General features: G+C 41.0%; 1 protein-coding gene across 2 annotated transcripts; it reads right to left on the minus strand.

Annotated features, from left to right (window-relative positions):
* Nucleotides 1–4815: 4815 nt before the first annotated feature.
* SLC40A1 (solute carrier family 40 member 1) lies at nt 4816–21265 on the minus strand. Of its 2 annotated transcripts, XM_054636434.2 has the most exons (8): nt 21002–21264; nt 20725–20792; nt 16397–16556; nt 15489–15604; nt 15040–15166; nt 11831–12073; nt 9341–10000; nt 4816–8140 (listed from the first exon to the last, which is right to left on the minus strand). In XM_054636434.2, the coding sequence occupies exons 1-8, from the start codon at nt 21039–21041 to the stop codon at nt 7821–7823; spliced, it is 1734 nt and encodes a 577-aa protein (XP_054492409.1). In that variant the 5' UTR covers nt 21042–21264; the 3' UTR covers nt 4816–7820. The 2 variants fall into 2 exon arrangements, with proteins under 2 accessions (XP_054492409.1, XP_054492410.1); XM_054636435.2 differs by lacking the exons at nt 15040–15166; nt 15489–15604 and having other exon boundaries at nt 21002–21265.
* Nucleotides 21266–25154: the final 3889 nt, after the last annotated feature.

Below are 25154 nucleotides of genomic sequence, written 5' to 3' on the forward strand. Positions count from 1 at the left end.
GTGAGCACTCTGAAAAACAGTGAAGATTTGCTGTATTAGTGCTTGTGGTAATTGTGAAGTTTTGACAGTACTAAAAAAATACCCTTAAATTCTTAAACAGGCCTCCCAAACATTTTACTAATCCTGCAGAACTACTTTTATTTGCAAATCCAGAAATTGCTTATGAGGTGAAGGTGAACAGTAAGACTAGTCCACTGCCTCAGCAGCAGTACTAGAGGAAACACTGAACTGAAAGAACTGTAGAAATACATCACATGCAATTGGAGAAAAACAGAGCTGGGAAAAAATCATACCAGCTCAGGATTGGAAACTCCACAACTGTTACAAGTATGCTGTAACCTGACTTGGCTAATGCTTGTCTTCTCAAGCAAGATTACACATTATTTCCATCCCCTTTTACACTGGCAGGTATGGTTGGCATTCACCTCAGTCTCTAAATGTCCTGAATTCTTTCACTCATTTCACAGAATTACAGAATGGGTACAGCTGGAAGGGACCCCTGAAAGTCACTTAGTCCAACCTCCTAGCTCAAGCCAGGTCCCCTAGAGTGCTTTGCTCAGCACTTCCCAGAGCTCTGACTGCAGCTGTTACACTGTTCTGGCTTCTCTTTGGTTATTATTGCTGTTCAAGACAGATACAAAGGAAAACTTGGATACAAGTCTCCATGTTTTCAGTTTCAAAGAGAACAGCACCCTGTATGATTCCACTAATGAAGCATACATGCTACAGATCCCATTTCCATTTATTTTTTCACATTTACCTATGTTTTCTCTTTGTTATGCTATAACCTCACAATTACTTTCTACAATAGTGGATACCCATTCCCTACCCAGTATTTGGGGAGTCAGTTGGTTGTGCCTAAATATAGGGCCTTGCACTGAATTTCATCTTTTCTTTTTTTTTTTCTGGACTACTTCATCAGTTTGTTACAATGTGCTGTTGGCAATAGACGTAATGACATTTCACACAGGACATATTTTTACCCACTTTTTTCCAAGGACACAGAACTTGCTCAATCACACTGTGCTCTGCCACCTCCTTCACTTCCTGACAAACAGCTTTTGAACCACTCAGTTAATTCCATCCAAATATGATGAAAGAGAAAGGTCTCCAAGTTTGATTCAGCAGGTGGGCAGAGAAGCCTGGGACTGTTTGGGCTCCCCAAGGTCTTTGGCAGAGCACAGAGCCAGGCAGGGGCTGTTTGTCCTGTCAGCTGGTCCATCCCTCCCTCAGAGCTCTCACGGGCCCTGTGCACACGTGGCACTGCCCAGGATGGGAGCAAGGGCTCTGCTCTGGGGCACTGCCCAGGATGGGAGCAAGGGCTCTGCTCTGGGGCACTGCCCAGGATGGGAGCACAGGCTCTGCTCTGCTCTGGGGCACTGCTCAGGATGGGAGCACAGGCTCTGCTCTGCGGCACTGCCCAGGATGGGAGCACAGGCTCTGCTCTGCTCTGGGGCACTGCCCAGGATGGGAGCATGGGCTCTGCTCTGGGGCACTGCCCAGGATGGGAGCACAGGCTCTGCTCTGCTCTGGGGCACTGCTCAGGATGGGAGCACAGGCTCTGCTCTGCTCTGGGGCACTGCCCAGGATGGGAGCAAGGGCTCTGCTCTGCGGCACTGCCCAGGATGGGAGCAAGGGCTCTGCTCTGCTCTGTGGCACTGCCCAGGATGGGAGCACAGGCTCTGCTCTGGGGCACTGCCCAGGATGGGAGCACAGGCTCTGCTCTGTGGCACTGCCCAGGATCAGGATAGGAGCACAGGCTCTGCTCTGCTCTGTGGCACTGCCCAGGATGGGAGCACAGGCTCTGCTCTGTGGCACTGCCCAGGATGGGAGCAAGGGCTCTGCTCGGGGACACTGCCCAGGATGGGAGCAAGGGCTCTGCTCTGGGACACTGCCCAGGATGGGAGCAAGGGCTCTGCTCTGCTCTGTGGCACTGCCCAGGATGGGAGCACAGGCACTGCTCTAGGGCACTGCCCAGGATGGGAGCAAGGGCTCTGCTCTGTGGCACTGCCCAGGATGGGAGCAAGGGCTCTGCTCTGCTCTGGGGCACTGCCCAGGATGGGAGCACAGGCTCTGCTCTGTGGCACTGCCCAGGATGGGAGCACAGGCTCTGCTCTGGGGCACTGCCCAGGATGGGAGCACAGGCTCTGCTCTGGGGCACTGCCCAGGATGGGAGCACAGGCTCTGCTCTGTGGCACTGCCCAGGATGGGAGCACAGGCTCTGCTCTGCTCTGGGGCACTGCCCAGGATCAGGATGGGAGCACAAGCTCTGCTCTGCTCTGGGGCACTGCCCAGGATCAGGATGGGAGCACAGGCTCTGCTCTGGGGCACTGCCCAGGATCAGGATGGGAGCACAGGCTCTGCTCTGGGGCACTGCCCAGGATCAGGATGGGAGCACAAGCTCTGCTCTGCTCTGGGGCACTGCCCAGGATCAGGATGGGAGCACAGGCTCTGTTCTGTGGCACTGCCCAGGATCAGGATGGGAGCACGGGCTCTGCCCTGCCCATAGACCAGGGGAGGGGCAGCTCTGCGGGCCCACCTCCCTGTGGCAGGGACAGGATGACACAAGGCAGGGGCAGGAGCCACAGCTCCTGCAGCTGGCACGGGCCAAGGACACACACAGGGAAACCCACACTGCACTGGTGGTGCTGCTCAAGGCAGGACTCACCCTCAGACTGGAGTCTGGCAGCACTGGGATGAGGATATCCTGTTATGCTGTCTCCCTCCCTGCTGACATCAACAATGACTTACCATGAAAAAGTTGGGATATTTTCTGAGCCACTCTTTGCTGTTGTGGGTGGGGTTTTTTGATCTTAATGAGTTATGCTTAGATATCTACTGTACCTTCTCTTTCCCTTATCAGCCAAAGGAAGCGACTCCAGATTTTGTAAATGAAGTAACTTCCCTTACACTTTATACAAAGGATTAAGAACTCTTAACACTGCATGTATGAAAACAGATTGCTCCATCACCCTATACCAAGAGTAAAAAAGCACACAGTTGCATGCTTCCCTTGTGACCACAAGGGAAATAAAGTTTAACTAGAAAGAAATATTGACCCACACAAGGACAAGCTGAAGTATTTGAAAAAGTATTATTGAGCAGCATGCACTTTGTCCATACTGCCTGCAAGCCCTTAAGCAAATATCCTTGTTCAGTTTTTTCTGCCCTTCAGAGGGGCAAAATTGTGTCTTCAAAAGCAGAAGCTAAAGGCATAGTCTTATTCCAGGAATAAAATACTTTTTATTACACCATGCAGTTAAAGCACTCACAAGCAGGAAAGAGAATGAGTAACTACAGAGGGCAAGTGAAAAAAGGACTACTACTCTAATACTTACTACTAACGTCTCTAGTACTGAGTACTTGAGAAAGACATGAATGCAGAGTACAGCACAATATGTTCCTGGAGAATCTGAAGTAGGCCAGCCTTAAGGCAGATAGAAAGGCATTACCACCTCCAGAGTGCTAGACTCAGAAAAGCTACAACACTAGTTGCACTCTTCCCTAGCAGAAACAGTCTTTACTCTGATTCCTAGGACATCCACCATATACTTTAAAGAAGCAAATACAGAAGGGACTGTAGTATTTTAAAATTACTTGATATGAACCTACTTTCTCCTTTGGAATTTCTGAGTTAGATGTTGGATTTCTCACCAAAGAAACAAAACAGTTTAAAGCGAAGGGTCTGAGCTCACTCTTTTTCCTTTAGGAAGATTCAACTTTCATACCCCATTACCCATGGCTCACTTTTTGAAAATGCTTTTGAAAACAAAAGCAGTTAAATATTTCAGAGGAGAAGAATACACAGAATATACAATATACCTTGCCCTCCACAGGCAGGGCTGATATCTCAACTACCTGGTAAGCAAAGTAGTGCAACAAGCAAACAAACAGTGGTAGGTATCTCCTATCATTTTACCTTTAGTTGCTGAGCAGTGAATTCCTCAGGGGCTTCAAAACCTCAAAGCTGTGCAAAATGTTTACAGCTGAGTTTAAAAAAACAGTGAAACCATCAAACAGTACATTGTGAAGGGACTTCTGTTTAAAGAAGTATATTATTTACCTGTTAAGTACACAATATCATTCACAAATCTTTTTCTCTGTACTTTTATATTTACAGGAGTGGATATGTATACCTACATTTTCAAATCAGTATTCTAACTCTTGTTCTTAATTTTAAGTGGCAGTGAAGAAGGCAAACAACCATAAAGGTCTGTTTCTAGGAAACTCAGTTCAAAGAGGAATCAGTAGAGAGAGCTCCTAGTGAACCAATGTAACATCCAAGGTTGATGCTTTGTGCAAACATATCCTAAATGCACAAAGCCAGAATCAGTCCTATAGGAAACATTCTGGGTTTAGCATTGAAAAGTACTTGACTACTAAACCTTGACCACTCCTATCCCCAGAGCTCTCACCTACAGGTTGCTGCAACAGAAGGCCATAATCCCAAATTGTAAAGATATGTGTGTGTAAAGTATGGTAAAGATACATGGCAAAGTAAAATAATTTGCTTTCTGTTGCTCAGCAGGCCAAGACACAAAACTGTTCTATTTCCAGTGCAAGATCCAGGCTGAGGCTGCAAGAGCTTCATCTCTTGTGTGTTAGCTTAGTACGGTGGATGGTAAATAAAAATCAATTCACCAAAGAGTAACAAGGTCATTGAAAGTTTTAACATTTGTTATTTGCATCCTCCTCAATGCTCTTTGTTTGTGCTTCATGGCAGTTTCAGCCCATTATACAAAATAGCTTTCTACACAGGATCCATGATAAGCATAGCATACCCAGATACCCACAAACTGAAAAATACAGGACAAATAAGTTTTTATGCAAATTTATTAATTAGCTTTAACAACAGTAATACATAAATCAATACTATGTCCAGCATAAGGTTGTATAATAAAATATTCTGGTAAGATTGATTTCTAGTGCGTACATTTTAAGGGCAGTTTTCATCCAATTTGGACTTCTTTTTTAAAAAAAAAATAAATAAATACAAGGCCAAAAATGCTTACTTAATGAAATCCTGCTAAGTAAGACTTCAGGCTCCATACTGCTTCAAAGCACTACTGAGTACAGGTGTCAGCACACATCTTGGATTCACACACAAATGGGCTGTGCTCAAGCAGCATACAATTTTTTTGACATCCAATGCAGACCAATACACACAACTTTTCCAATTTAAACTTCCTTGTTTGTCTTCAAACTAGCATTCACTTTTCTATTTTAGGATTGTCTTGCCTTCCAGCTGTGATGTGCACATATGAATCCTAACCACATCATATTTACCCAAGACAAGGCTCCAGTCCTCTCCTAATAGTACTGCACTATCTAGTGGAACTATTTATGAAACAAATTGCTACTCAAATTAAACAAGACTAAATTGTTCTTGGAGAAAGAAAAAAAAAAAAAAAAAAGCTTTTGGAAACAGGCAGGAACATGGCATGCTCCCAGCTCTATTTGTCACATTTTTGGAGCTCTCTAGACTTCAGAAATACATCCTCTCTAGGATGGCTGGTGCTTAGTGCTACAGCATTACATTTTAGGCACCCTGGCTTCTGTGCACTGTAGACAGCACAAAAAAAAAAGCTGCATTTCCAGCTTTGTTTCCCTGATGGCCAATGAGTCCAAGATATACAGTGGCATTCAGATGTTTTTCAAAGTGCAGTATAGAGGCATTCACTGACATTTGGACTACCTTTATTTATATTTAACACTATTAAAATCTGGTCCCAATTTAAATTAGATACACATGAGAAAATATATTTGGCAAATCAGAGCTATTTTATTTACTAGTGTACTTATCATATACCACATAAAGCTATCCTTTGGACATATTTACTCTACAAATCTAGATAAGAAGCTTGTTTTATTTGTCTTCTGACAAATTCTGCTGATGGCAAAATTCCCTTTTCCCTAAGTTAGACTCAGGATTGAGTCACAAATTTTAAACCTACTCTAAATTACATATTTTACTTTATTATATCAAAACAAAACCCTAATGCTTGGTCGAAGTATAAACACTTATAAACCTAGTGAAAACATCCCTGAGAAGCTTTCAGCAACATAGAGAAATTATTAGGTTTGGTCCATTAGAGGAGAAAAATCATTACATCCAGATATTGAAAACTATGGGCTACAAGTGCATTGGTTGTACATTGGATTCCCATTCATTCCATTTCACACCTCTCACAAAACAGTATATCTGAGACAAAAGCCACTAGAGGTTCTTTACATGCTTTGATGGATAATGTAATTGTTACAAAATGTGTGATGACTGGCCTAGATTCAGCCCTGGTGTAACGCCTTTAATTTCAATGGAGTTCACACACTTACATTCCAGGCCTGAGTCTGGCAGCATATATGACCGTGAAGGACAGTACCTAAAATTAAAAAAACCCTTAAAAGTTACAGAGGATACTTTTCACAAGTTGCTGACATTATGTTTTCACATACTACTTGTTCTGCAAACAAACATTTTACCAATATTTAAATTTAGAAGTCAGACTGCCAAGCCATAGGAAAACTCAGAACACCACCAGGTTCAACTCTACTGAGAAAGCAAAGTGCGTAATTTCCACAAAAGTGCACGTAGGGTTAATGACTATGGAAGTACTGTGTTAGTACACATGCAGGGTAAAAAAAACCAAAACAAAACTAACAAAAAAGGCAAGAACTTCTTGAACAGAGGGGAGGTATCATTAACATAGCTCTACAGTTGCTTTAGAGGGCCTCTCAATCCGTCATCTCATTGGTTTAGCAGTATTTTAGAACAAAGTCAAAATTCACATACACATCAGATAAATGCAAATAATCCACCTTTTGCATGAAATAGTAACTATTTTCAAATGCAATTGTTTTCAGAAACCCTAATAAAGCCTGATATATTGGAAAATTAACTAAAGCTGCTTGTACTCTGAGGCAAAAACTAAGTCAGCACTAGAATTTATCTTTCTGTACCAGTACTCCTGACCTTAGCACTTTCTGCTACATCAAACCCGAGCAAACCTGCCATTTGTAATTTAAAAGCCATGCTTTGTAATATTACATCAATAGCTTCTGCTAAATGAGGCTGCTTTACTCTAAGAAGTGCAACGAAAGTGTAATACAATATCTTGTACCTAACAGTATTCTAATTTGTAAGGAAACATGCAAAAAACCTGCAAAGGTGTTTCCATAAAGTTAAACCAAAACATAAAATACTATAAAGGTTTTGGGAAAAAAAAGATAAAATTGTTTATTAGAAGAATCAAGAAGGATCATAGAATATTGTGAGTGAGAAGGGACCCACAAGGACCATCAAAGTCCAATGTTTAGAGAGGATGTTTACACCAGTTTAAGAATAAAGGTGAGCAGAACTGTTCATGGTAAAGGAATATTGGAGAAAAACTCCAAACAATCAAATACTGTATAAAAAGTTATTGCAAAGTAACTAAAAAGGAAAGACCTCATTTTACTCAATGAACACAAGAATTATTCAGAATTCATGGTAAATTGAGTATGTATAACCACTTAACCACAGTATCACTGTAGGGGTCAGCCATGGAACTTGAACAGTATTTTTGTGATCAAACACCAGACTTGTGGGGAACCTTTGATACTGCAGCTGTCAAGATCCAGCCAGGCTGTCCTCTGCCAAACATGAAACCTTTACAGGGTCACTGTAAAACTAATTTTTTCTCTTGGGAAAGCTTCCTCAAAGAGCTAAGTTATGCATTCAACTCTAGAGAAACACCTCAAACAGGGTCATAAAAGGAAGTGGAAGTATATGTGCTTAACCATGGTATTTGTGAAACTAAGTTAGTAAAGAGAAGTGGATCCTTTCAGACAGTAGATGTGTTACCAGGTGGTGAACTGTCAGGGGTTGCTTTGGGATCAGGAGTGTGACAAACAAAAAGTTGTTTTCCCAAGCTTTTTTGAGCAAATCTGAAGTACATTATGTGGCCCATTGCAACAAAAGACACAGAAATAAGCACCAATAAGCCAAAAGCTTCAGGGTTTGGGGCCAAGATGACCATGATGAAGTGCAGCAAGTCAAGAAGATAATTCATGGAGTTTTGGACACCGTTTATGATGCCTCTTTCAGATTCTATGACGTTTTCTTGGAGTAACTGTGTGACAGTCAAATCAAAGGACCAAAGGCCTAGGGAGAGAGAAAACAATTATCCATACTGCTGGGCTTCCCATGGCAAACTCATCACGGGCACAATTCAATTCATCCTTCCAAGCACTCACTTCTGCCAAAAATGCACAGCATAAGATATCCTCTTGTTGACTAGAAATGATTTCACACTCACAGTCTAGAGCAATTAACTTTCCTTTTACAAAAAATGTCATGAAATAATACATAAATAAACTTGATACATGAAGTTGCCTGTCACATGCTGTTTCATCATGACTAAGGAGTCAATGTTTTACTCATCCTTTTCTTGTTTAAATAGCTGGCTTACAGCTATTTATAGCATATTCATGCTAGGTGCAATCACTAAAGTTCTGCATTAAAAAAAAAAACCACAAACATCTTTTAAACTATGCAGAATACACATTTCAAATGGGTGACATCAGCTTCCATATTGGTTTAGTCTGTTCATGACTCAGCTTTAGAAGCCTATCTTGCAAAAAACTTAATGCATGTGAATCAAGTATTTTATTCCTCCAGAATTCAGCAAAAACTGCAGAAATTGAGGATAATGATTCTACAGATGAACATTACTGTTCATTACATTTATATGTTAGACTGCCTATTCTGTTGACAGATACTAATATTATCTGTTATTGCTAACCAGCAATACCCCAAAAACTTATTATCTATTATTATCTATTATCTATCTATCAATACCCCAAAAACTCTATTATCTATTATTGCTAACCAGCAATACCCCAAAAACTTAAGCTGTCATCCAAATCAAAGCTCTCCTTCTAAATGCCAAGGCAATTTAAATAAATGGAATAATTTAGTAAACTCTGAAATGCAAAGGTTTTCACAGCAGATGTGTTGGGTGCTGTTTCCTAGTAACAAGTGGTTTCATTTGGTTGCGAACAAAAATAATTTAGAGATAAGCTTTCCAAAAAATATGTTACAATAATCTCCAAATGTGGTAACTTTTCTCCTATTAGTGACATAAAATATACATGGAGTTAGTACTGCAGTCTTCACCCTAGTGATACTCTTGCAGCATCATTTCATTTTTATGTGATGTATAATCAACTAGCCCCAGAAACAAGGTGTAACATTCCAATTGTTGCCTCTAATTCAAAAGTTCTACTTAGTTGACAGGCACTGTAACTAACTTTTAGAATTAAAAGTAGATGTTAAACCAAATTGCAGAAACGTAATACTTACCAACTCTAGCAGCAATGACTCCTGCAAACAGGAGACTAACAGAGATTAAAGGCACAGGCTCAGGACTCATCTCTGGGTCACTGTTAGCAGGAGCAATAGACCCGTTTACCAAGTTGGGCATTCCAGTTGCAAAAATCCTTTCAGGTTCTGGAGATGCTATAGTAGGCAATGGCTCATTTTCAAACAGCCTGGCACTGATGTCAGCAAATGGAGAAACAGTCAGATCCATAGGACTTCCAGGCATAAATACAGAGATGACACATAAGATCAGACAAGCAAGCTGAGCGACTCCAGAAATAAGGCCCGTGCGAATGAGGCCGCATTTGCGCCGAAGCCAAGGGAAAGCTACTGTTCCCATGATTCCAGTGACTGCTGAGGCACCCATGAGGAGGCTTAGCACAGAGCCACTCAGCCCCTGAGTGTATGCATAGCCTGTAGTGATACAATCGAATCCCAGAACAGTCATATAGAGAAATGCAAGGCCCATGCCTGCAAGGAACACCGGCTGGTTGTAGTACGCAACCCATCCATCCCGGAAGGTTATGAAAGGTTCGGCAATCCGGGCAGCGCAGCCGACTTCCTTCTCCTGCTGGGGCTCAAAGCCAGCTACATCTTTCTCAATAATTAGCTGCACTCCTTCAGCAGGTTTCATGTCACTCTCTGTAAACAGAAATGGAGCTGTCAGATACACTCCTGCCTGCAAAATGCACAGTGTAAAGCAACTGATGATTGTTTGCCAGAAGTTCACTACTGCAGAAGTGCATCAGTCAAGCTCCACTGCCAAGCTTTCTCTTAATTACCTAAACTAAAATCATTTAAAGCCTTCTAAAATCCTACCTGGGGAGTAAGATCAAGTACAGTTTATCCCTATCAGTTTAATTAATTAAACAGTGATAGGAAAAAGCACTGCCTGCTTCTAGACAAGAATGCCCCAGCTCCACAGAGAAATTATTTAATGAATGCCAGTGTCAGTTGGCATTTTAACACAGCTTTGTATGCTTAAAAGCACTGAATGAAAACAAGGCATACTTAAACATCTGTCAGTATCTCATGTCAAGGCTGAAGCCTATCCAGAGTCAAGAGCTTTCAAAGCTTGACTTAAAAAGAAACAACAAACCAAAAACCTATGCATTTCTACAATTCCATTCTCACTGTACTGAAGGAAAAAGGCACTTCCACTGATCATAAACAAAAATCCAAAAACTCACAGCACGATTTACACTACTAAGGAGGACAAATTCCACAATTGTCTGGATACCTGAGCAGTGCTTTTACACTATAAAGTTCAAAACTAACTCCACATACAGCAAGTGAGACACTTGAAGTACGTCAACTTTTAAAAACACAAGTCTTCTAATGAAATCAGAATATTACAACAGCAAAGATTGAAGCATTTAGCAAATGTCAATAGGTAGGAAATGCTTACTATTCTCCAGAAGTATTAAAAAGCCAAAGCTTTGGAGCCTTCTACACTCTCTTGTTCTCTAATACTCAACTGCCACCAGTCAGGTCCAACAGCTTACTGGACCAGCTGTTACCACCATGGATGGCTGGGAAGATAGATCTCTTCAGTAGTTTTAGTAGCAGCTTTTTAACTCACCATATATTGAAACAAGATTGTTAGTTAGCATTTAAACAAAACTCAGGAATTCTTCATATTTCAAAAAAACCAATAACAAAAGACAAACAAAAACCCACCACCTATGTTACAGCTGGGGGGCATAACATGAGCTTTCAGTAGTGTTATATACTGCTACCTTAAAAATGGGGAAACACTTAAGTTTAGCATTTCAGGATCTGACATTTCTACAACTTCACAATAAAAAGTCTGCTTCTGAATTTAAATTTCTGATATTGAGTCTATCTAAAGTAACTTTAGTATCAATTTCAGTGTTACTTATAGTAACAGCCATAGTCACCAACACTGCAAATCCCACTTGTACTGCTTGGCCAAGGAAGCAGAGCTGAAGGCCAAAAAAGTTTATTTTTTTTCCTCCACCATTTCCTGCAGCATGTAAAAATCATTAAGTCATGCCAGAATAGAAGTATGACCATCTATTCTAGAACCTCCTGAAAGCCTGTCAGTGCTATGTGTAAGCAAGCAGAGATGAGTTAGCAAGGAATAGTCTTACAGAGGCTGTAAACACTACAGAACCAAGGGCCTGGTCCAGCTTATTGATGGGTAGGAGTATTCCTAATGATCAGCCTGAAGTTACAAGGCACACTTGCTCTAAGGGGTTAACAAAGAGAAGACAATTCATTCTGTGGCTGCATTTTATGAAATTATTTTATGAAAAAGCTGCACAAAGTAGTGTTGCTTTGATTAGAGTCTCTAGTATCTATACCCCAAACCTGAAATCTCCAAGCTAGGAGTAGAAAGCTATTTAGCCTCAAAGCAGTGCCTGTGGAAGACAAAAGTCAACACTTGGCTTGACTGATGCAATGAATATACAGTGAATTTGAGTAGTTACATTTCAGTGTTTTCAATACCTTTCTTTACATTCAGCTGTTTCAGTTCCGATGCTTCAACTTTTGCAGATTTGTGAGCCAGAGTAGGGGTTTTCTGGTAAACCTTGCAGAGCAGCAGATATTCCACACACATGGACATCAGGTTCCAGCCAGAAATGAATCCACAGCCAATCATGGGGGAGCCAAATGTCATTATCTGACCAACAGCCATTGGAGCCAAGATATTGGTCAGCTGATCAATTCTTCTTATTGTGGCATTCATATCTGTCAGAAATTATTTGATGATGAAATGACTGGTGAACACTTACAGTGAAATATTCATTGACATATTTGTGAATTGCACATGTATAAAGGTAAAGCTACAAGCCTTGCTCCAACTGTAACTGGCTCCAGAGGTAACCAGAGGCACCTTCAGACTGTTTCAATATTGAAGTTCACTGCAATCAACCAAGGTGCTTGTAAGCCAAAACACAACTCCTGTCAGTTTTGCCTGCATGAGGTCTTCCAGGTTTAGCATGCTGGGCTCACAGTGGCACGTTCATCATGAGATGACATCACTTTTACACAGCACTGACACTGTGGACTCTGAGCTCTAGCCCTGTAACACTCAAACCTAGCATGCACAGCTCCAGGAATCTCAGAAGGTGGAATTGTTTCTTGGGAAGATAGATTACTATCTCCCAACACTGGAACACTGTATTCTTAGCCTCCTTCATTCACTTCTAATAACTGGTGGCCAAAGAACCACTGTGATAGCAGCAGAACTTTGAAATGGCTTTTACATTTCCTTGTTAAGTCACATTGGTTGATGGCAGTTGTAGGCATCCTTAGATCTTACTGAGCAAAGTCCTCACTCCTTTCTGGTCCTTTGATGTTTACAGTCAAAATAAGCAACCTATTCTCAGCACAAATGCATCTTTCATTTGCTGCTAGGTAATGCCTCACCCTCAATCTTATCTACCTTACTGTCATTAAGCTGTCTGGGTTCCAGCAAGTTTCCAATTAATAGTGCCATTCTTCCACTCCTACAAATTGCTAGACAGTGGTTTCACACATGAAGCCCCTTTTAGAGTCCTACTGTAAAACTAGAGCTTGTGAAGGCCAAGTGAAATTCTACATCAGTGTGAAGCTGCTTTATTGAATCTGTAGAAAATTAGTCCTTATCATTCAAAGAAACATTTGGGTTACTCTATTTTAAAGTAAATTCAATGTTAACCTAGTTAACCCTCAGTCAAACAGTCAAGTGAGATACTTGCATAGTATTTGGCTCTAAAAATTCCAACCAACTAACCTTTGTTTTTTGAATTGAGTTATAATTCCACTCAGAAAAGGTACAAAGAGTGAGCAGAAAAACTAATCAAGGGCAACAAAGGAGAAGTTAAGGTAATTTTTTATTTCCCTACTCCACTAACTTGCATTACTAAGATTTCTCTTTGAGGAAAGCTAACAATGCTGAGATGGACAACAGTATTTTCTGCAAAGTCAGGGTCAGCACTTACTTTTAATTATTTTTTTCTTTTACATTAAGGAGTTTCAATAGTTTCCAGATTACATAATGGTTAAACAGAAAACAAGCCTGTTCAGTCTGGAAGGGATGTCTCAGATACATCTGTTGAACTAAGGTGCTTAATCCAGTGATTGTTCTCATTCTCAATCAAGTCATAAGAGAATTCACAGTAATCTCTTGCCTGATTTCTCAGTACAAAATATAAGTGGTCATACAATTGTGCCTGAGCTCATGAAGCAGTAAGGAGGAAGGACTGACTCCCAGGATGCAGTTCTCTGCAGGTGTGGTCTGTGATTTATCTCATGTGTTATGTGGGACAGGGATGGGGGAGATGATTTGCTGAGTAAGATCTGACACAACAAGAAAAGTTTTAATAGTTCTCATTAACTTAAGACTTTTACAGATAGCTGCTATTTTTCTACCTGTGACTCACATATGTAAAGAAAGTTCACCTGTATTACTGCTCTACAAAAGGCATGACCTAGAAAGGCACTGCAAGGTCAAAATAAAAGATTAAGGAAGATAATTTGTAGACTGGGAAATAAAAGTATGACACTTTTAATTCACCTAAGAATTAACCTTTCCTGGGATGAAATTCCTTCATTGGAGATAAGCATCAAGTAAAAATCTGGAATACAGGATTGAAATTTCCAAAAGGACTCTGAACTCTATGGGCAATTCAGGCAGCTTTATAGAAAATTAGAGTCCAGAAGCTGAAATGCTGTCTAAGCCTGAAGGTATCTAAACTATAGAGGTGAGCTATAGAGGTCTGGGTAATGTTAAACTGCTCTGTGCCTTGTTTGCAGCTCAGTATCAGTTCCTCTATCTGAGAAGGCTTAAGTCCCCTTATGGGGTTGATTCAGAGTCTATAGAGCCTGGCCAAATTCATCACAAAAAATGCTGCTTCATTACAATCAGAGGAGCAGCACAGCCAAAGATTGTGGTACACCCTTTGATGCAATTTGTACTGTGCAGCCTTGGTGAGTCCCAGTCTCTCACATCCAAGAAGTCTCATAACTACCAAGCTACAATAGGATATAAATGGGAATTAATTCTCTCTCCTAGTAGTATCAATGTCACTGTGCAAGTGCAGGGCACAGGGAGAGAAGCAAACAATCTTTTGCCTAGAAAGTATTTAATCTGTAGTCTATACTCAAAAGCACCCGATGTCAAAGGAAAGCAGAGCTTCCAATTCTAGCTGAAGGGAAGTTCACAGCTCTGAGTTAGATATCTAATGCTAGAGAAATGCAAGGTTTTAAATGTGCCTGCATGCACAGTATTACCTACTGGCAATTCCTAATATACCTACTTAACTGTTCTGGACTTCATTTTCATGCATCTTTCTTTGATCCCTATGAGAGGAGCCCAGTTACGCAAGAGTGCTCGGTTTCATTCCAAGGACCTAAAAATAAAGTATTGCAACACTTGGCTTGTTCAGCAAGACTAGTTTTCCTAACAGAGCAGCAACAGGACTAAGAGGAGGGCAAAACAAGTTTGGGAATACCTAACTGAATTGTAATCACAACAGTAATTTGTGATCTTGGTAGCTGTAGTCCAGAGCAAGGAAGAGCAAAATAAAGGCTGCCCGTTTACTTGATTTTTTTTCATAATATCTGGAATTCAAAGATGCACTGATCTCTGTGAAACTCTAGTCTTAAAACAAAAATAAAATCAAGCTTGGAAAGTAAGACATGCAAGGTATTATAAAGGCAATATATTTCACCTGCCAGTTTGCTTCTGTCTTCCCCTGCAACCACAACAATCCAGTCCCTCTGAATTGTGATCGCTGTGGCAGTGCTGGCCAAATTGGCAATATTTGCTATTGTGATAACCAGGATATAGCACAATGTCTAGAGAGATGAGGGGAAAGAGTTATGTGAGAACACTGATGGACATCTCCACTTTCTACACAAGCAGAAAAGACTTTTATATTTCATTCCATACATTTCAGCATTATTCTTCACACAAAACAAGATCAAATCTACAATTCCTAGCAGAGGACAATCATCATATCTGTTTACCTAACAAGTACAGTTTCATTTGCCAGTTTTGGCTCCCAGAAATGTCTGTACAGATTAAAGAATTAAGCTTAAGATAAAAATTCATCCATCTCCCATGCTTCCCAAAGTTTCTTCATAAACTAATTTCTTATTAACAAGTTGAAGCACTCACAAGAAGCCATCCATGGTATAATGTCAAGAGCTGTGTCTTAAACAAGAAGATAATCATCAGGATAACACCACACAGGATGACAGATGAATTCTGCACAACCAAGGATGTCTGGGCCACTGTTTTAAACCAAACAGAGCAACAGTTATGAACATAAGAATGAGCTAACTATAGCCTTAAGGTGGACATAATTAAGGAACACACACAGATTTATTAAATAGCTTTGTTTTCCTGGTCTCCCTCAAAAGATAAGTGGCAAAAGTATACTTTATAGTAGACTCTGAATCTTCCATTGTCTTAGAAAAACAAACTAATGTCCATTGTAACTTTGTAGCTCCTGATTTACACTCAATGTAGGTCTTCTCTCAAAGTCCCTGTTTCAAGTAGTAAAAACCTAGCTCAAGCCTCTGAAATTCATCTTCAACCTACCATGGAAAAAATACTATTTTGAAAATTTTTGGAAAGCAAAAATTCATTTGAAGAACTTGATCCTATTTTATTTGTAAAACAGACTACAGTGTATATGCAAAATGCACAATGCAAACACAGTGTGTTTACACTTAAGTGAAAGACGTTTGTATCCAGATAAAAGACAAAAAAATACAGGTGTATGTTAGCGTTTTAACATAAAGAGAATTTGGTCTGTAGCCCTTAAAGTTACATATATTTTACCTTTTGTGTTTCCATACACCTCTACACATCACATGGATTTGGCCTGAGTAACAAACACATGACTTAAAAATGTTTTCCTCTTGTCTTTGAGAGTATCTCTGTGTAACCATCACCACTCTGAAACCATCTGCCCTTCTTAGATGAGCAAGCCTCATTCTCATATTTGACTTGAATTAACTGCCAGCTTCACCTTTTAAACATGAATTTGGAAGGTAAATAACCTGCTCAAGGCATCTAACCTTTGAGCCTGGAGTTCTTGTCCACCCAGTCTCCAATAAGGGCTCCCAGGAGAAGAACTGATCCCGCCACAACCAGGCCATAGACCGCAGTCAGGAGCAAGCTGTTGCCGTAAAGTTCAACCAGGAACACAGACACAGCAAAATGCCACATCCGATCTCCCTTGAAGAGGAAGAGAACATACACAACATTACTGGTTGCTCTTTACAGGTACACAGGTTCAATGGTTTACTAAAGCTCTGCCAAAAGTCTGGACTAAAATAGAGGTTTGTTACATGCACAGAGGTGCTGTGGGGTTTTTGTGGTCATTGGTTTCTTAGGAGTTTGTTGATTAATACATCCTGTCACCATTGATTTTATCCCAGTGTCATTAAGATCATCTATCCTAATCAAGTGGATCATTACAGCTTGTAATACCACAAATCCAAAAATCACAGATATTTTCTATTAGTATATTACTGGACAAAGTCTGTCACCAGACACATCCAACAAACCTCAAAAAGCTTACACAAATTCTCCGGCACAGATCAAATATTAACAACAGATTTACCATCACTATTTAAATAACTTTCAAGGCAGCAGTTTGCTCTTAGATGATCAAAGCTTAACTGCTGCTTTATAACACAAGAGTGAGTCAAGTGGAAACAAGTCATCATACAACTCAGGATAGATATAGGTAAATGTTAACTGAAGTTTCTAAAATCAATGGACTTGAGCTGTTTTTAGTGTTCAGCACTGGCATATTACCCAGAGGAGGTAGAATAGCATAGCTCATTTAACCTGTTGTAAACTCACTGCTAGTTCAGCCTATTGCTAATTTAACCCAGTGCTTAAAAAAAACCACATTCATGTCCTGGTAACCACTTGCTACATGTACAAAAAGGACACCCAAATTGTTAAACACATCCAAGTGAAGTCATTTTCATTCTATTCAAAACATTCTCTGGTTTGCTAATAAATACATGGAGGTATTTTTGTCACATCTCACTTCACTTTTGAACATATTGCAGAAATACATGACAGAAAAATCCTTTCTGTAATCAGTAAAAAAACAGATGAATAGAAATCATTCATACCATTCTAAGGCACACAGGTTGTTTAATAAGGGTCTCTAACATTAGTCTCCTACAAACCAAACATGAAACTGTTTTCTTCTGTTGCCTTATCTTAAATAAATAGTTGCTATGTGATACAGCAAAGAGTGCAAATTTCTAAAGACTTCAAATATTCGGAAGGGCTGGGGGAGGTGTAACATAAAAGAACTTTTAAAAATCCAAGCCAGCCAAATCTAACCATGTAACAGCAATCAAAAGCTACATAAAAAGCATACTATTTGGAGGGTCAGAATAATTGCGAAGTGTGATTAGCCCGCAGTATAGTACAGACACAAAAAGCACCTGCCTCTTAATGTTATTTGAGTTCACTGGAGTTTTCTGCAAACATTGTAACATGTAAACTTTGATACTTGTTTCCTTAAACACAGGCTGAAAAAAATTATACTCCAATCATGGGAAGAAAAACTCCATCTTTCCAAATAAACCCCAGGGTATTTTGTACGCTTTTTTAAACTAAATTGACAAATGTTACTATAAGCATGATCATCTTGTGTCTCCTCATATATTATAAACCATTTTTCACTCAAGAGACACCTAAAGACTTCTGTAAATATGTTCCACTTACATTCCATGGCTAGTTAGCAGAAATACATAGAAAATATCCTAGCAATGAATCCACAGGCATATCATTTCCCAATTCCTGCTTTCACTTATATTTAATATGACCTCCTGAGATGGTACTTTATAGAATTTCACTTAAAACACATGCAGGTGAATTAACCCAGATAACTGTTTATTAAGCTAGGAAAATGATCAAAAAAACCTTTCATATTAATTTTGGGTTTTTTCTTTATGCATAGATGTTCCAGACAAAATGAAAAAGGCACTTTCAAAAAAATCTAAGCACGTGCAAGTCAGTGCCAGTCACTACTGTCAGAGTAAAAAAAACCTGAATTTCACTTCAAACTCACAGAAAGGTTCTTTTGACTCCTGTTTTGCTGCACACTTATCTGAGAGCCTGTGAACACTGTTCAACTTTATCCAACATATTTACCCAGAGTATTTTGATCAGGTCAACCCACAGAGAAGATTTTTGGGGAAACCACAGATGTTACAACCAGAAAGTATGATTTTCTTTCAAGAATTAAAAACCATAAAAAATAGGCAAAGATAAAGAAGAACAATATTAGTGGATTGCAGAGCTTTGTAGCAGGTATGTTATTTCAAGCTAAGAGCTATTGAAATTTGAACAGCAAATATTCTTTAGAGAAACAGACAGATCCTTCATTACATACACTTAGTCCCACCTTCAAATGTGCCTTTTTGAGAACTTTTAAATAGCTACAGCTGTTCAGCATCACTATCCTTTTAAAGACAGCTCCTCCCCTTCTGTAATTATAATTACCCTTATACTGAATGTATACAATCCATGTCAGAACTGAAGCCAACAAGTTGAGGAATAGCCAGGCCACACCTACTGCCAGCCTCCTGAGGGGCACAGATAAGGCTGGAAGTCAGAATCAGCTGATCTCCAGGAAAACATTAGGCCTGACACCAAGAAGGTGAACCCAGTTCCATGCTGTTCCTTTACTGCTGAGGGACAGACACCCACAGCATAAGGTCTGGGACCCCAGTGCAGCATTGCCGGCCAGCCCATTAAGATCCCTGAGGCCAGGCACACATTCAAACACTTGACTGAGCAAGGGCCCAACAGAGTCTGGACTTTGTTCAAGTCTGAACACTTCTGGAGATGTGACATGTTTAATCATTTACAACTTCTCTTGGGATTTGGGAATGGCATAGTAACACAAAAACCTAATCAGCTCTCTCAACAACAGCAAAACCCCGTTTCTCTTGAGTTTTGCATTGTGGACAGAGCCATTCTAAAACAAGGATGATCTATTACTTGGTGTTCTGAAGAGTCAGGTATTTGTTTACTGTTTCTGGTAGCAAAAACTTTCACACTACAGGAACACCAAAGCTTAGGAGATACAAAAGGTGAAGTCCTGCACCCAGTTCTGTCAAAACAAGCTATTGCAGAATAACTTCTGTTGTTTGAGCAGATTTGGTTGGGGGTTTGAGATTTGGTTTTGAGTCAAGATTTTCAGCACAAAACCCACCAGGACCTGACCAGGTTATATTAATATTGCTAAACAGACATCTTGTAGTCTATCACTTGTTACTGTGCACAAGATTGTTTTCTAACTCTGCTTTGCCACCTTTACTCAGGGTCTCAGAGCAAGCCCACCACAGAGCTGGGAAGCACTGGCCAGAGAGGAGTAAGCAGAGTTGGCCAAATTGCCAGTGAGACACTTCATGGGCATGACTGACAAAAACTGTGGCAGGAAATAAGTCTTGGCTTCTGAAGGAGCTGTTTGGCTCGCTGCTTTTTAATATTAACAACTGCCAAAATATTGCATTTGTTTAAACAAACATTTGATACCACTCAAAGACTGTTTTCATTAAGAGAAACATCAGTACGACCTTTCAGGTTAGCGAAAGCAAGAAGCTCCAGAGTCAGGCATGCGCTGTTGTAACTGGAGATCAGCCATTTGTTCAACACATACATCAAACCAACCCAAATGTTCCAAGACAGGACCAAAACACAGAACAAAGAAAATGAGGGGAAACCTTCCATTTATTTTTGAACCAAGCCATTGTATGGAGACTTAAGATTGTGTTAAAGTACACACATATTCTTAATTTTATTCTGTGGAACAGAATCAGACTATCTATTATTAGTGCATATCTTAAGGTAGCTTTTTTTTTTAAGTATTCTTCAAGTGAGTAAAAGCTGGTATAGTAAGTTATATTAGCACAAAAGGAAATAATTTCAAGAGGCAAGCGATTTAAAAGAGGACAACTCCTGATGCTGTCAACCAGTTAGCTGATGAGTGGCAGTATTGAGTCCATTGTAAACACTGAGCAATTCACATTAGTAAACATGAGTCCTTTCCATATAACGCTGCAATGGGCTGTCTCTCATTCTGCCCCTCTATAAGGAGTCTCACTGGTTCTACAGTTTTTTAAAAACATTAAAAGGTACAGAACCAGTCCTTCCAAAAATTGACCACTGCACTACTCTGCACTATAACTACACCTCCTGTAAGATATCTTGCAAAGATTATGAAGACTTTTAAGAGCAAACTGTTGTAACAAGACCTCTACGGTGGTGTGCTAATTTGTGAAGATGTTTGGAAAGCACCAATAAAGCTCAGGTAAATCATAGCCAGATTAATAAAATCCTACTTCTACCAGGGCAGTATTTTACTTACCCAAGTGGACAGTGCATGTCCAAGATAAAGAAGAAACTTTGCAGACGTAAAATAGGCAATCACAGATCCTAAATGAGAAATAAGAAACAGATGCTAAAGCAAATGCGGGCACATCCACCGCATTTCGGTACAGCAGGCACAGCTCGCTGCCGTGGACACCGTTCTGCGAGCGGAGGCGCCACCGGGACACGGCGCGATTTGGTGCCCCCCACCCGCGGGCAGCCCCGCCCGGTCACCCGCGCCCGGAACCGCTCGGGGCCGGTCCGTCCGCACTGACCGCCGCGCCGCCGGCCCTCCGGCTCCGCTGCCCGCGCCATGCCGGCCCGCTCCGCCGCTGCCGAGAGAAGGGGGGGGACACGCGGCTTCGCTCCGTGTTGCCTTCCCCGACTTAGCTAGCACTGTAGCTGAAGTCGGAAAGCCTTGGCCTTATGCGCCGCGGGCGGCGGGGACGCTCCGCCGCGGAGGGGCCGAGCGCCGCTCGACGCCCGGCTCGGAGCTCTGGGCTGCCCAAAGCCGACGCTTTTGGCTGGGAATCGGCGGCGCAGCGCCTTTTGTAGCGGCCGTGGCACCGCCCCCGCCCGGCCCGGCCCGCCCCGGGGGCGGCCCCAGCCCCGGCACCGCCAGAGCCCGGCGGAGCAGGAGGGGCGCCCCGAGCGGCTCCGGGGGGCAGCGCCCGGTGCTGAGCCTCGGCTCCGGGCACCGCGGCTGGCACCCCGGCAACCGTGAGCACCTTAGTGCTGCCTCTGCCGCGGCTCTCTGCTGTTCCCTTTTTGTTTTCTGGCATCTTAAAAAACGTGACGTCCTTGAATATGCAGATTCAAGAAGCTGGGGTTGTAAGAGAAGCGCCAATTACCTCAAGCCTGTGGTTGAAACGCTGCCAAGGACAGTGCTGTCAATTCTGAGATTCCAAGTAAAAAAAAAAAAAAAACGTAAACAGGGTACCAAAATTTAAGCTAATTCAAATGACATTTTTATTCTAATGAAGGTGGTGTAGAATTGACCCAGTTGCTGCTGGCTCAGGCTCTCTGCTTCAGATGAAGCATCCCAGTTCCTACCATAAATACTTTTTTTGCACACTATGTGACCTACTTTTGGTATGGACCACCTCAAAAAACTGCATGTTTATAGAACTTAAGAAACAGTCAAAATGTACAATAAGCTAGATCTTTTTCAGGATACTGTGAAAATATTTAAGAATTATCTATCCTCTTGTGCGGTTGAAATAATAATGATTGTTCTTGGCTGCCAGAGCTGAGATTATATTTTCATTGTGTAATACTGTGAAGTTCCCTCCTCTGTGTGTAAAATTGCTTTTGGTTTGGGTTGTGTGGTTTTTTGTTTGATTTTTTTTTTTTTTTGGTTGGTTGGTTTTTTACCCCAAGTATATAGGCCACCCCAGAAGCAAATGCCTGACATAACAGACCAATAACCTGTACTGGTGTTGCCACTCCTGTGATCTTGTTCAAAGTATTCTTACATTAATTAGATGACTTTCTATGCATGAATCATGGATTATACTTTGCATAATGGGAACTATACCTTGGGAAAAAATAATTCAGAAATAAAATTCAATATAAATATAGGAAGCCTACAATTGCTATTTTAATGGGATTGGTTATCCTAGGTGAGTTAAGTGTTTCTTTTTATGGTATATTCTTTTAAATTTTGCAGGAAATCTTTTCTCAGATTGTCATCAAAAGCAGAGTAAATTTTTTATGGTTTTTCTTATACAGCCTTACTGCTTAAACTGTACTCTTTTTACTAACAGCTAAAAAGATAATTACTTTTCCTAAACCTTAACAATTTTAATATTATTATCCCATGTTAAATAAAAACCCTACAGCATATCAAAACGGCTATTTAGTGGTTTTAAGTCTCTTAACTGTCAATTCTTGCACTTCTACTGACAAGGGCAGTGTATTCCACAGGTAGACACAGAGATGAACTCGGGTCTAAGCCCTGGCTGTTACTTGTATCTCAGCAGGAAGGCAGCAGAATCTGGAGGAGCTCTGTGTCACAGATGCCTGCCCTGCTCCATTGCAGGCTATGCCATTGGACTCACATCTTTTCCAGTCCTGTCCCTGGTGGCACTTGTGGCCACAGTTATGGTTTGGTTACTGGATTGATGGGGTCTGATCTGGTCTGTGATGTACATAATGCATACACAGGTATATGTGATAGAGCAGCAGCAGTAACACTTAACAGCACAGTACTGCTGGTTAGACCTTTTCTGTTACTAGAGAATGATGTGCTCTCTAGTTTCTAGTTCTCTAGAATTAGAGTTTAAATAATCATTTCTGATTGAGCGTTCACTGAACATTGGAGGGTATAGGTGAAATCATCATCTTGGCAATTTTTCCTACTGGTAATGAATTGGGTTTGGATGATATTTAAGCTATGCCAAGAGGCAAAGAAAACATGGACAACATCCTTTGGTTACTGTATATCTCTGGGATTTCTCACATGGAAGAATGTGTCCAGCAGGACACAGAGTGAGCACAGAGTGAGTCTGGGATGCTGCTCTAGGGGATGGCAGCTGAGGCTGTACCGTGTGTGCAGTGGGGTCAGCCTGTCCTCAGTGCACAGGGGGTGCTGCACAGGACTGCACGGTGCAGATAAACCCTGCAGTTTGTCCACTGCAGCTCACACCTGTCCTCAGTGCACAGGGGGTGCTGCACAGGACTGCACGGTGCAGATAAACCCTGCAGTTTGTCCACTGCAGCTCACACCTGTCCCCAGTGCACAGGGGGTGCTGCACAGGACTGCACGGTGCAGATAAACCCTGCAGTTTGTCCACTGCAGCTCACACCTGTCCTCAGTGCACAGGGGGTGCTGCACAGGACTGCACGGTGCAGATAAACCCTGCAGTTTGTCCACTGCAGCTCACACCTGTCCCAGCCATGCCAGAGTCACTGCTCACAATGACACAGGGCACTTGCTGCCAGCAGGCACCAGCCAGAATTTCTTACATCCACAGGCATGTGTGTTATACCCTTCTCTAACAATTTCCCTGCCAGATGTCCAGAGGACTTAAGACATATAGCTAAAAGGCCATAGCTGATTTGTGAGGTGTTTCCAAAAGCAGGGGAGTTGGGAGGTAGGGGAAATTCATAGCTCTTCTCCTAAATTTGCCACCACTTTGCTGATGATTCTTCCCAACATGCTTATTAAAGTAAGTCTGTGCTCAGTTTTTTCCCCTTACAGTACTGATGTCCAACAAAATACAGTAGCTTGAACACTGATTTTTACATCTAAGATGCTGCTAAAAAAAGCCTCAAATATTTTTATAAATCCAAATTTTATCAGATTGCTTTGTGAAGCCCCTGTAAATATATTTTTAAAGATGCACATTTTTTTTTCAGGTTGACTGGCTCACCAGAGTCTTTTCACAACATTTACAAATTTCTGATGTATTTAGGATGTTTAATAGCTGGAAGTTGTATGAGAGGAGTTGCCAGTTTTACTTGGTACATCCCTGACTCAGGAGCCTTGCAACAATTTACACAATGGCACAGCACAGCAGCCATGGATTTGAGACCAGGCCTGACTAATGGTCACTGGCAGAATGAACATGGACATTTGAATTAACAAGACATATATTTATGTTATAGTCTTCCTAGCTAAAGCTTTTTCAGTGGATAAATTCCATAAGCTTTCTTAAAAATATATTACTAATATAATAGTTATTATTTGAATGAAGAAATATAAACACGAAACTAGTTTTTAGATTTTTAAAGTTTCTGTGTAAATATAAAAAATTTCATTCAAAAGGCATTCCTTCTTCAAAGTATTTCTAATAAGACAGGTGTCTAAAAAAAACCCCTTATATTTAATTTTTCTGGCAACAAGGGCAACAATTAAACTATAAGATGTAAACAACTGAAATTTTTTCATTATTGGTAAGTGCATAACTATGATGTCAGTAATAGTCAAAGATACACTTTTAGGAAAGACACAGCTTCAAAAATAAGAAAGGATGTATTTTGGCTTTAAACAACTGCCCACATCAGTGGCAGCTTCTTTAAGCACTGTGCTTGTAATAGAGCTGCTGAATGTAGAACAATAGCAATTTTACCAAATAATACTCACAATTGTCATCATGGTTAAACCAAAGAGGCATGAATCATAGTGAGAGACCTCATGCACACTCAGATCTTACACTCTGAGGTTTCATGAAGTTTAATTATCATGCTGTTGCCATTCTTCATTAAGACACACCTCTTGGTGTGCAAAGTGGTTTTTTATTCATTTAGCTCACATGCAGCCAAGCAAAACTGGAAAGAATATATATAATCTGTGTCTTTTGAAGGGTGAACCTCAGAAGCCTTTACTGCACTGCTCCCTGCTATGACTTAGGCATGGGAAGCTGTGGCTCTGCTGCTCATAACCCCACATGTTCAACTCCCAGAACTGCCACCTGTATCAGCTGA

This window comes from Agelaius phoeniceus, chromosome 7, assembly GCF_051311805.1.
Source record: "Agelaius phoeniceus isolate bAgePho1 chromosome 7, bAgePho1.hap1, whole genome shotgun sequence".
Taxonomy (NCBI): Eukaryota; Metazoa; Chordata; class Aves; order Passeriformes; family Icteridae; genus Agelaius; species Agelaius phoeniceus.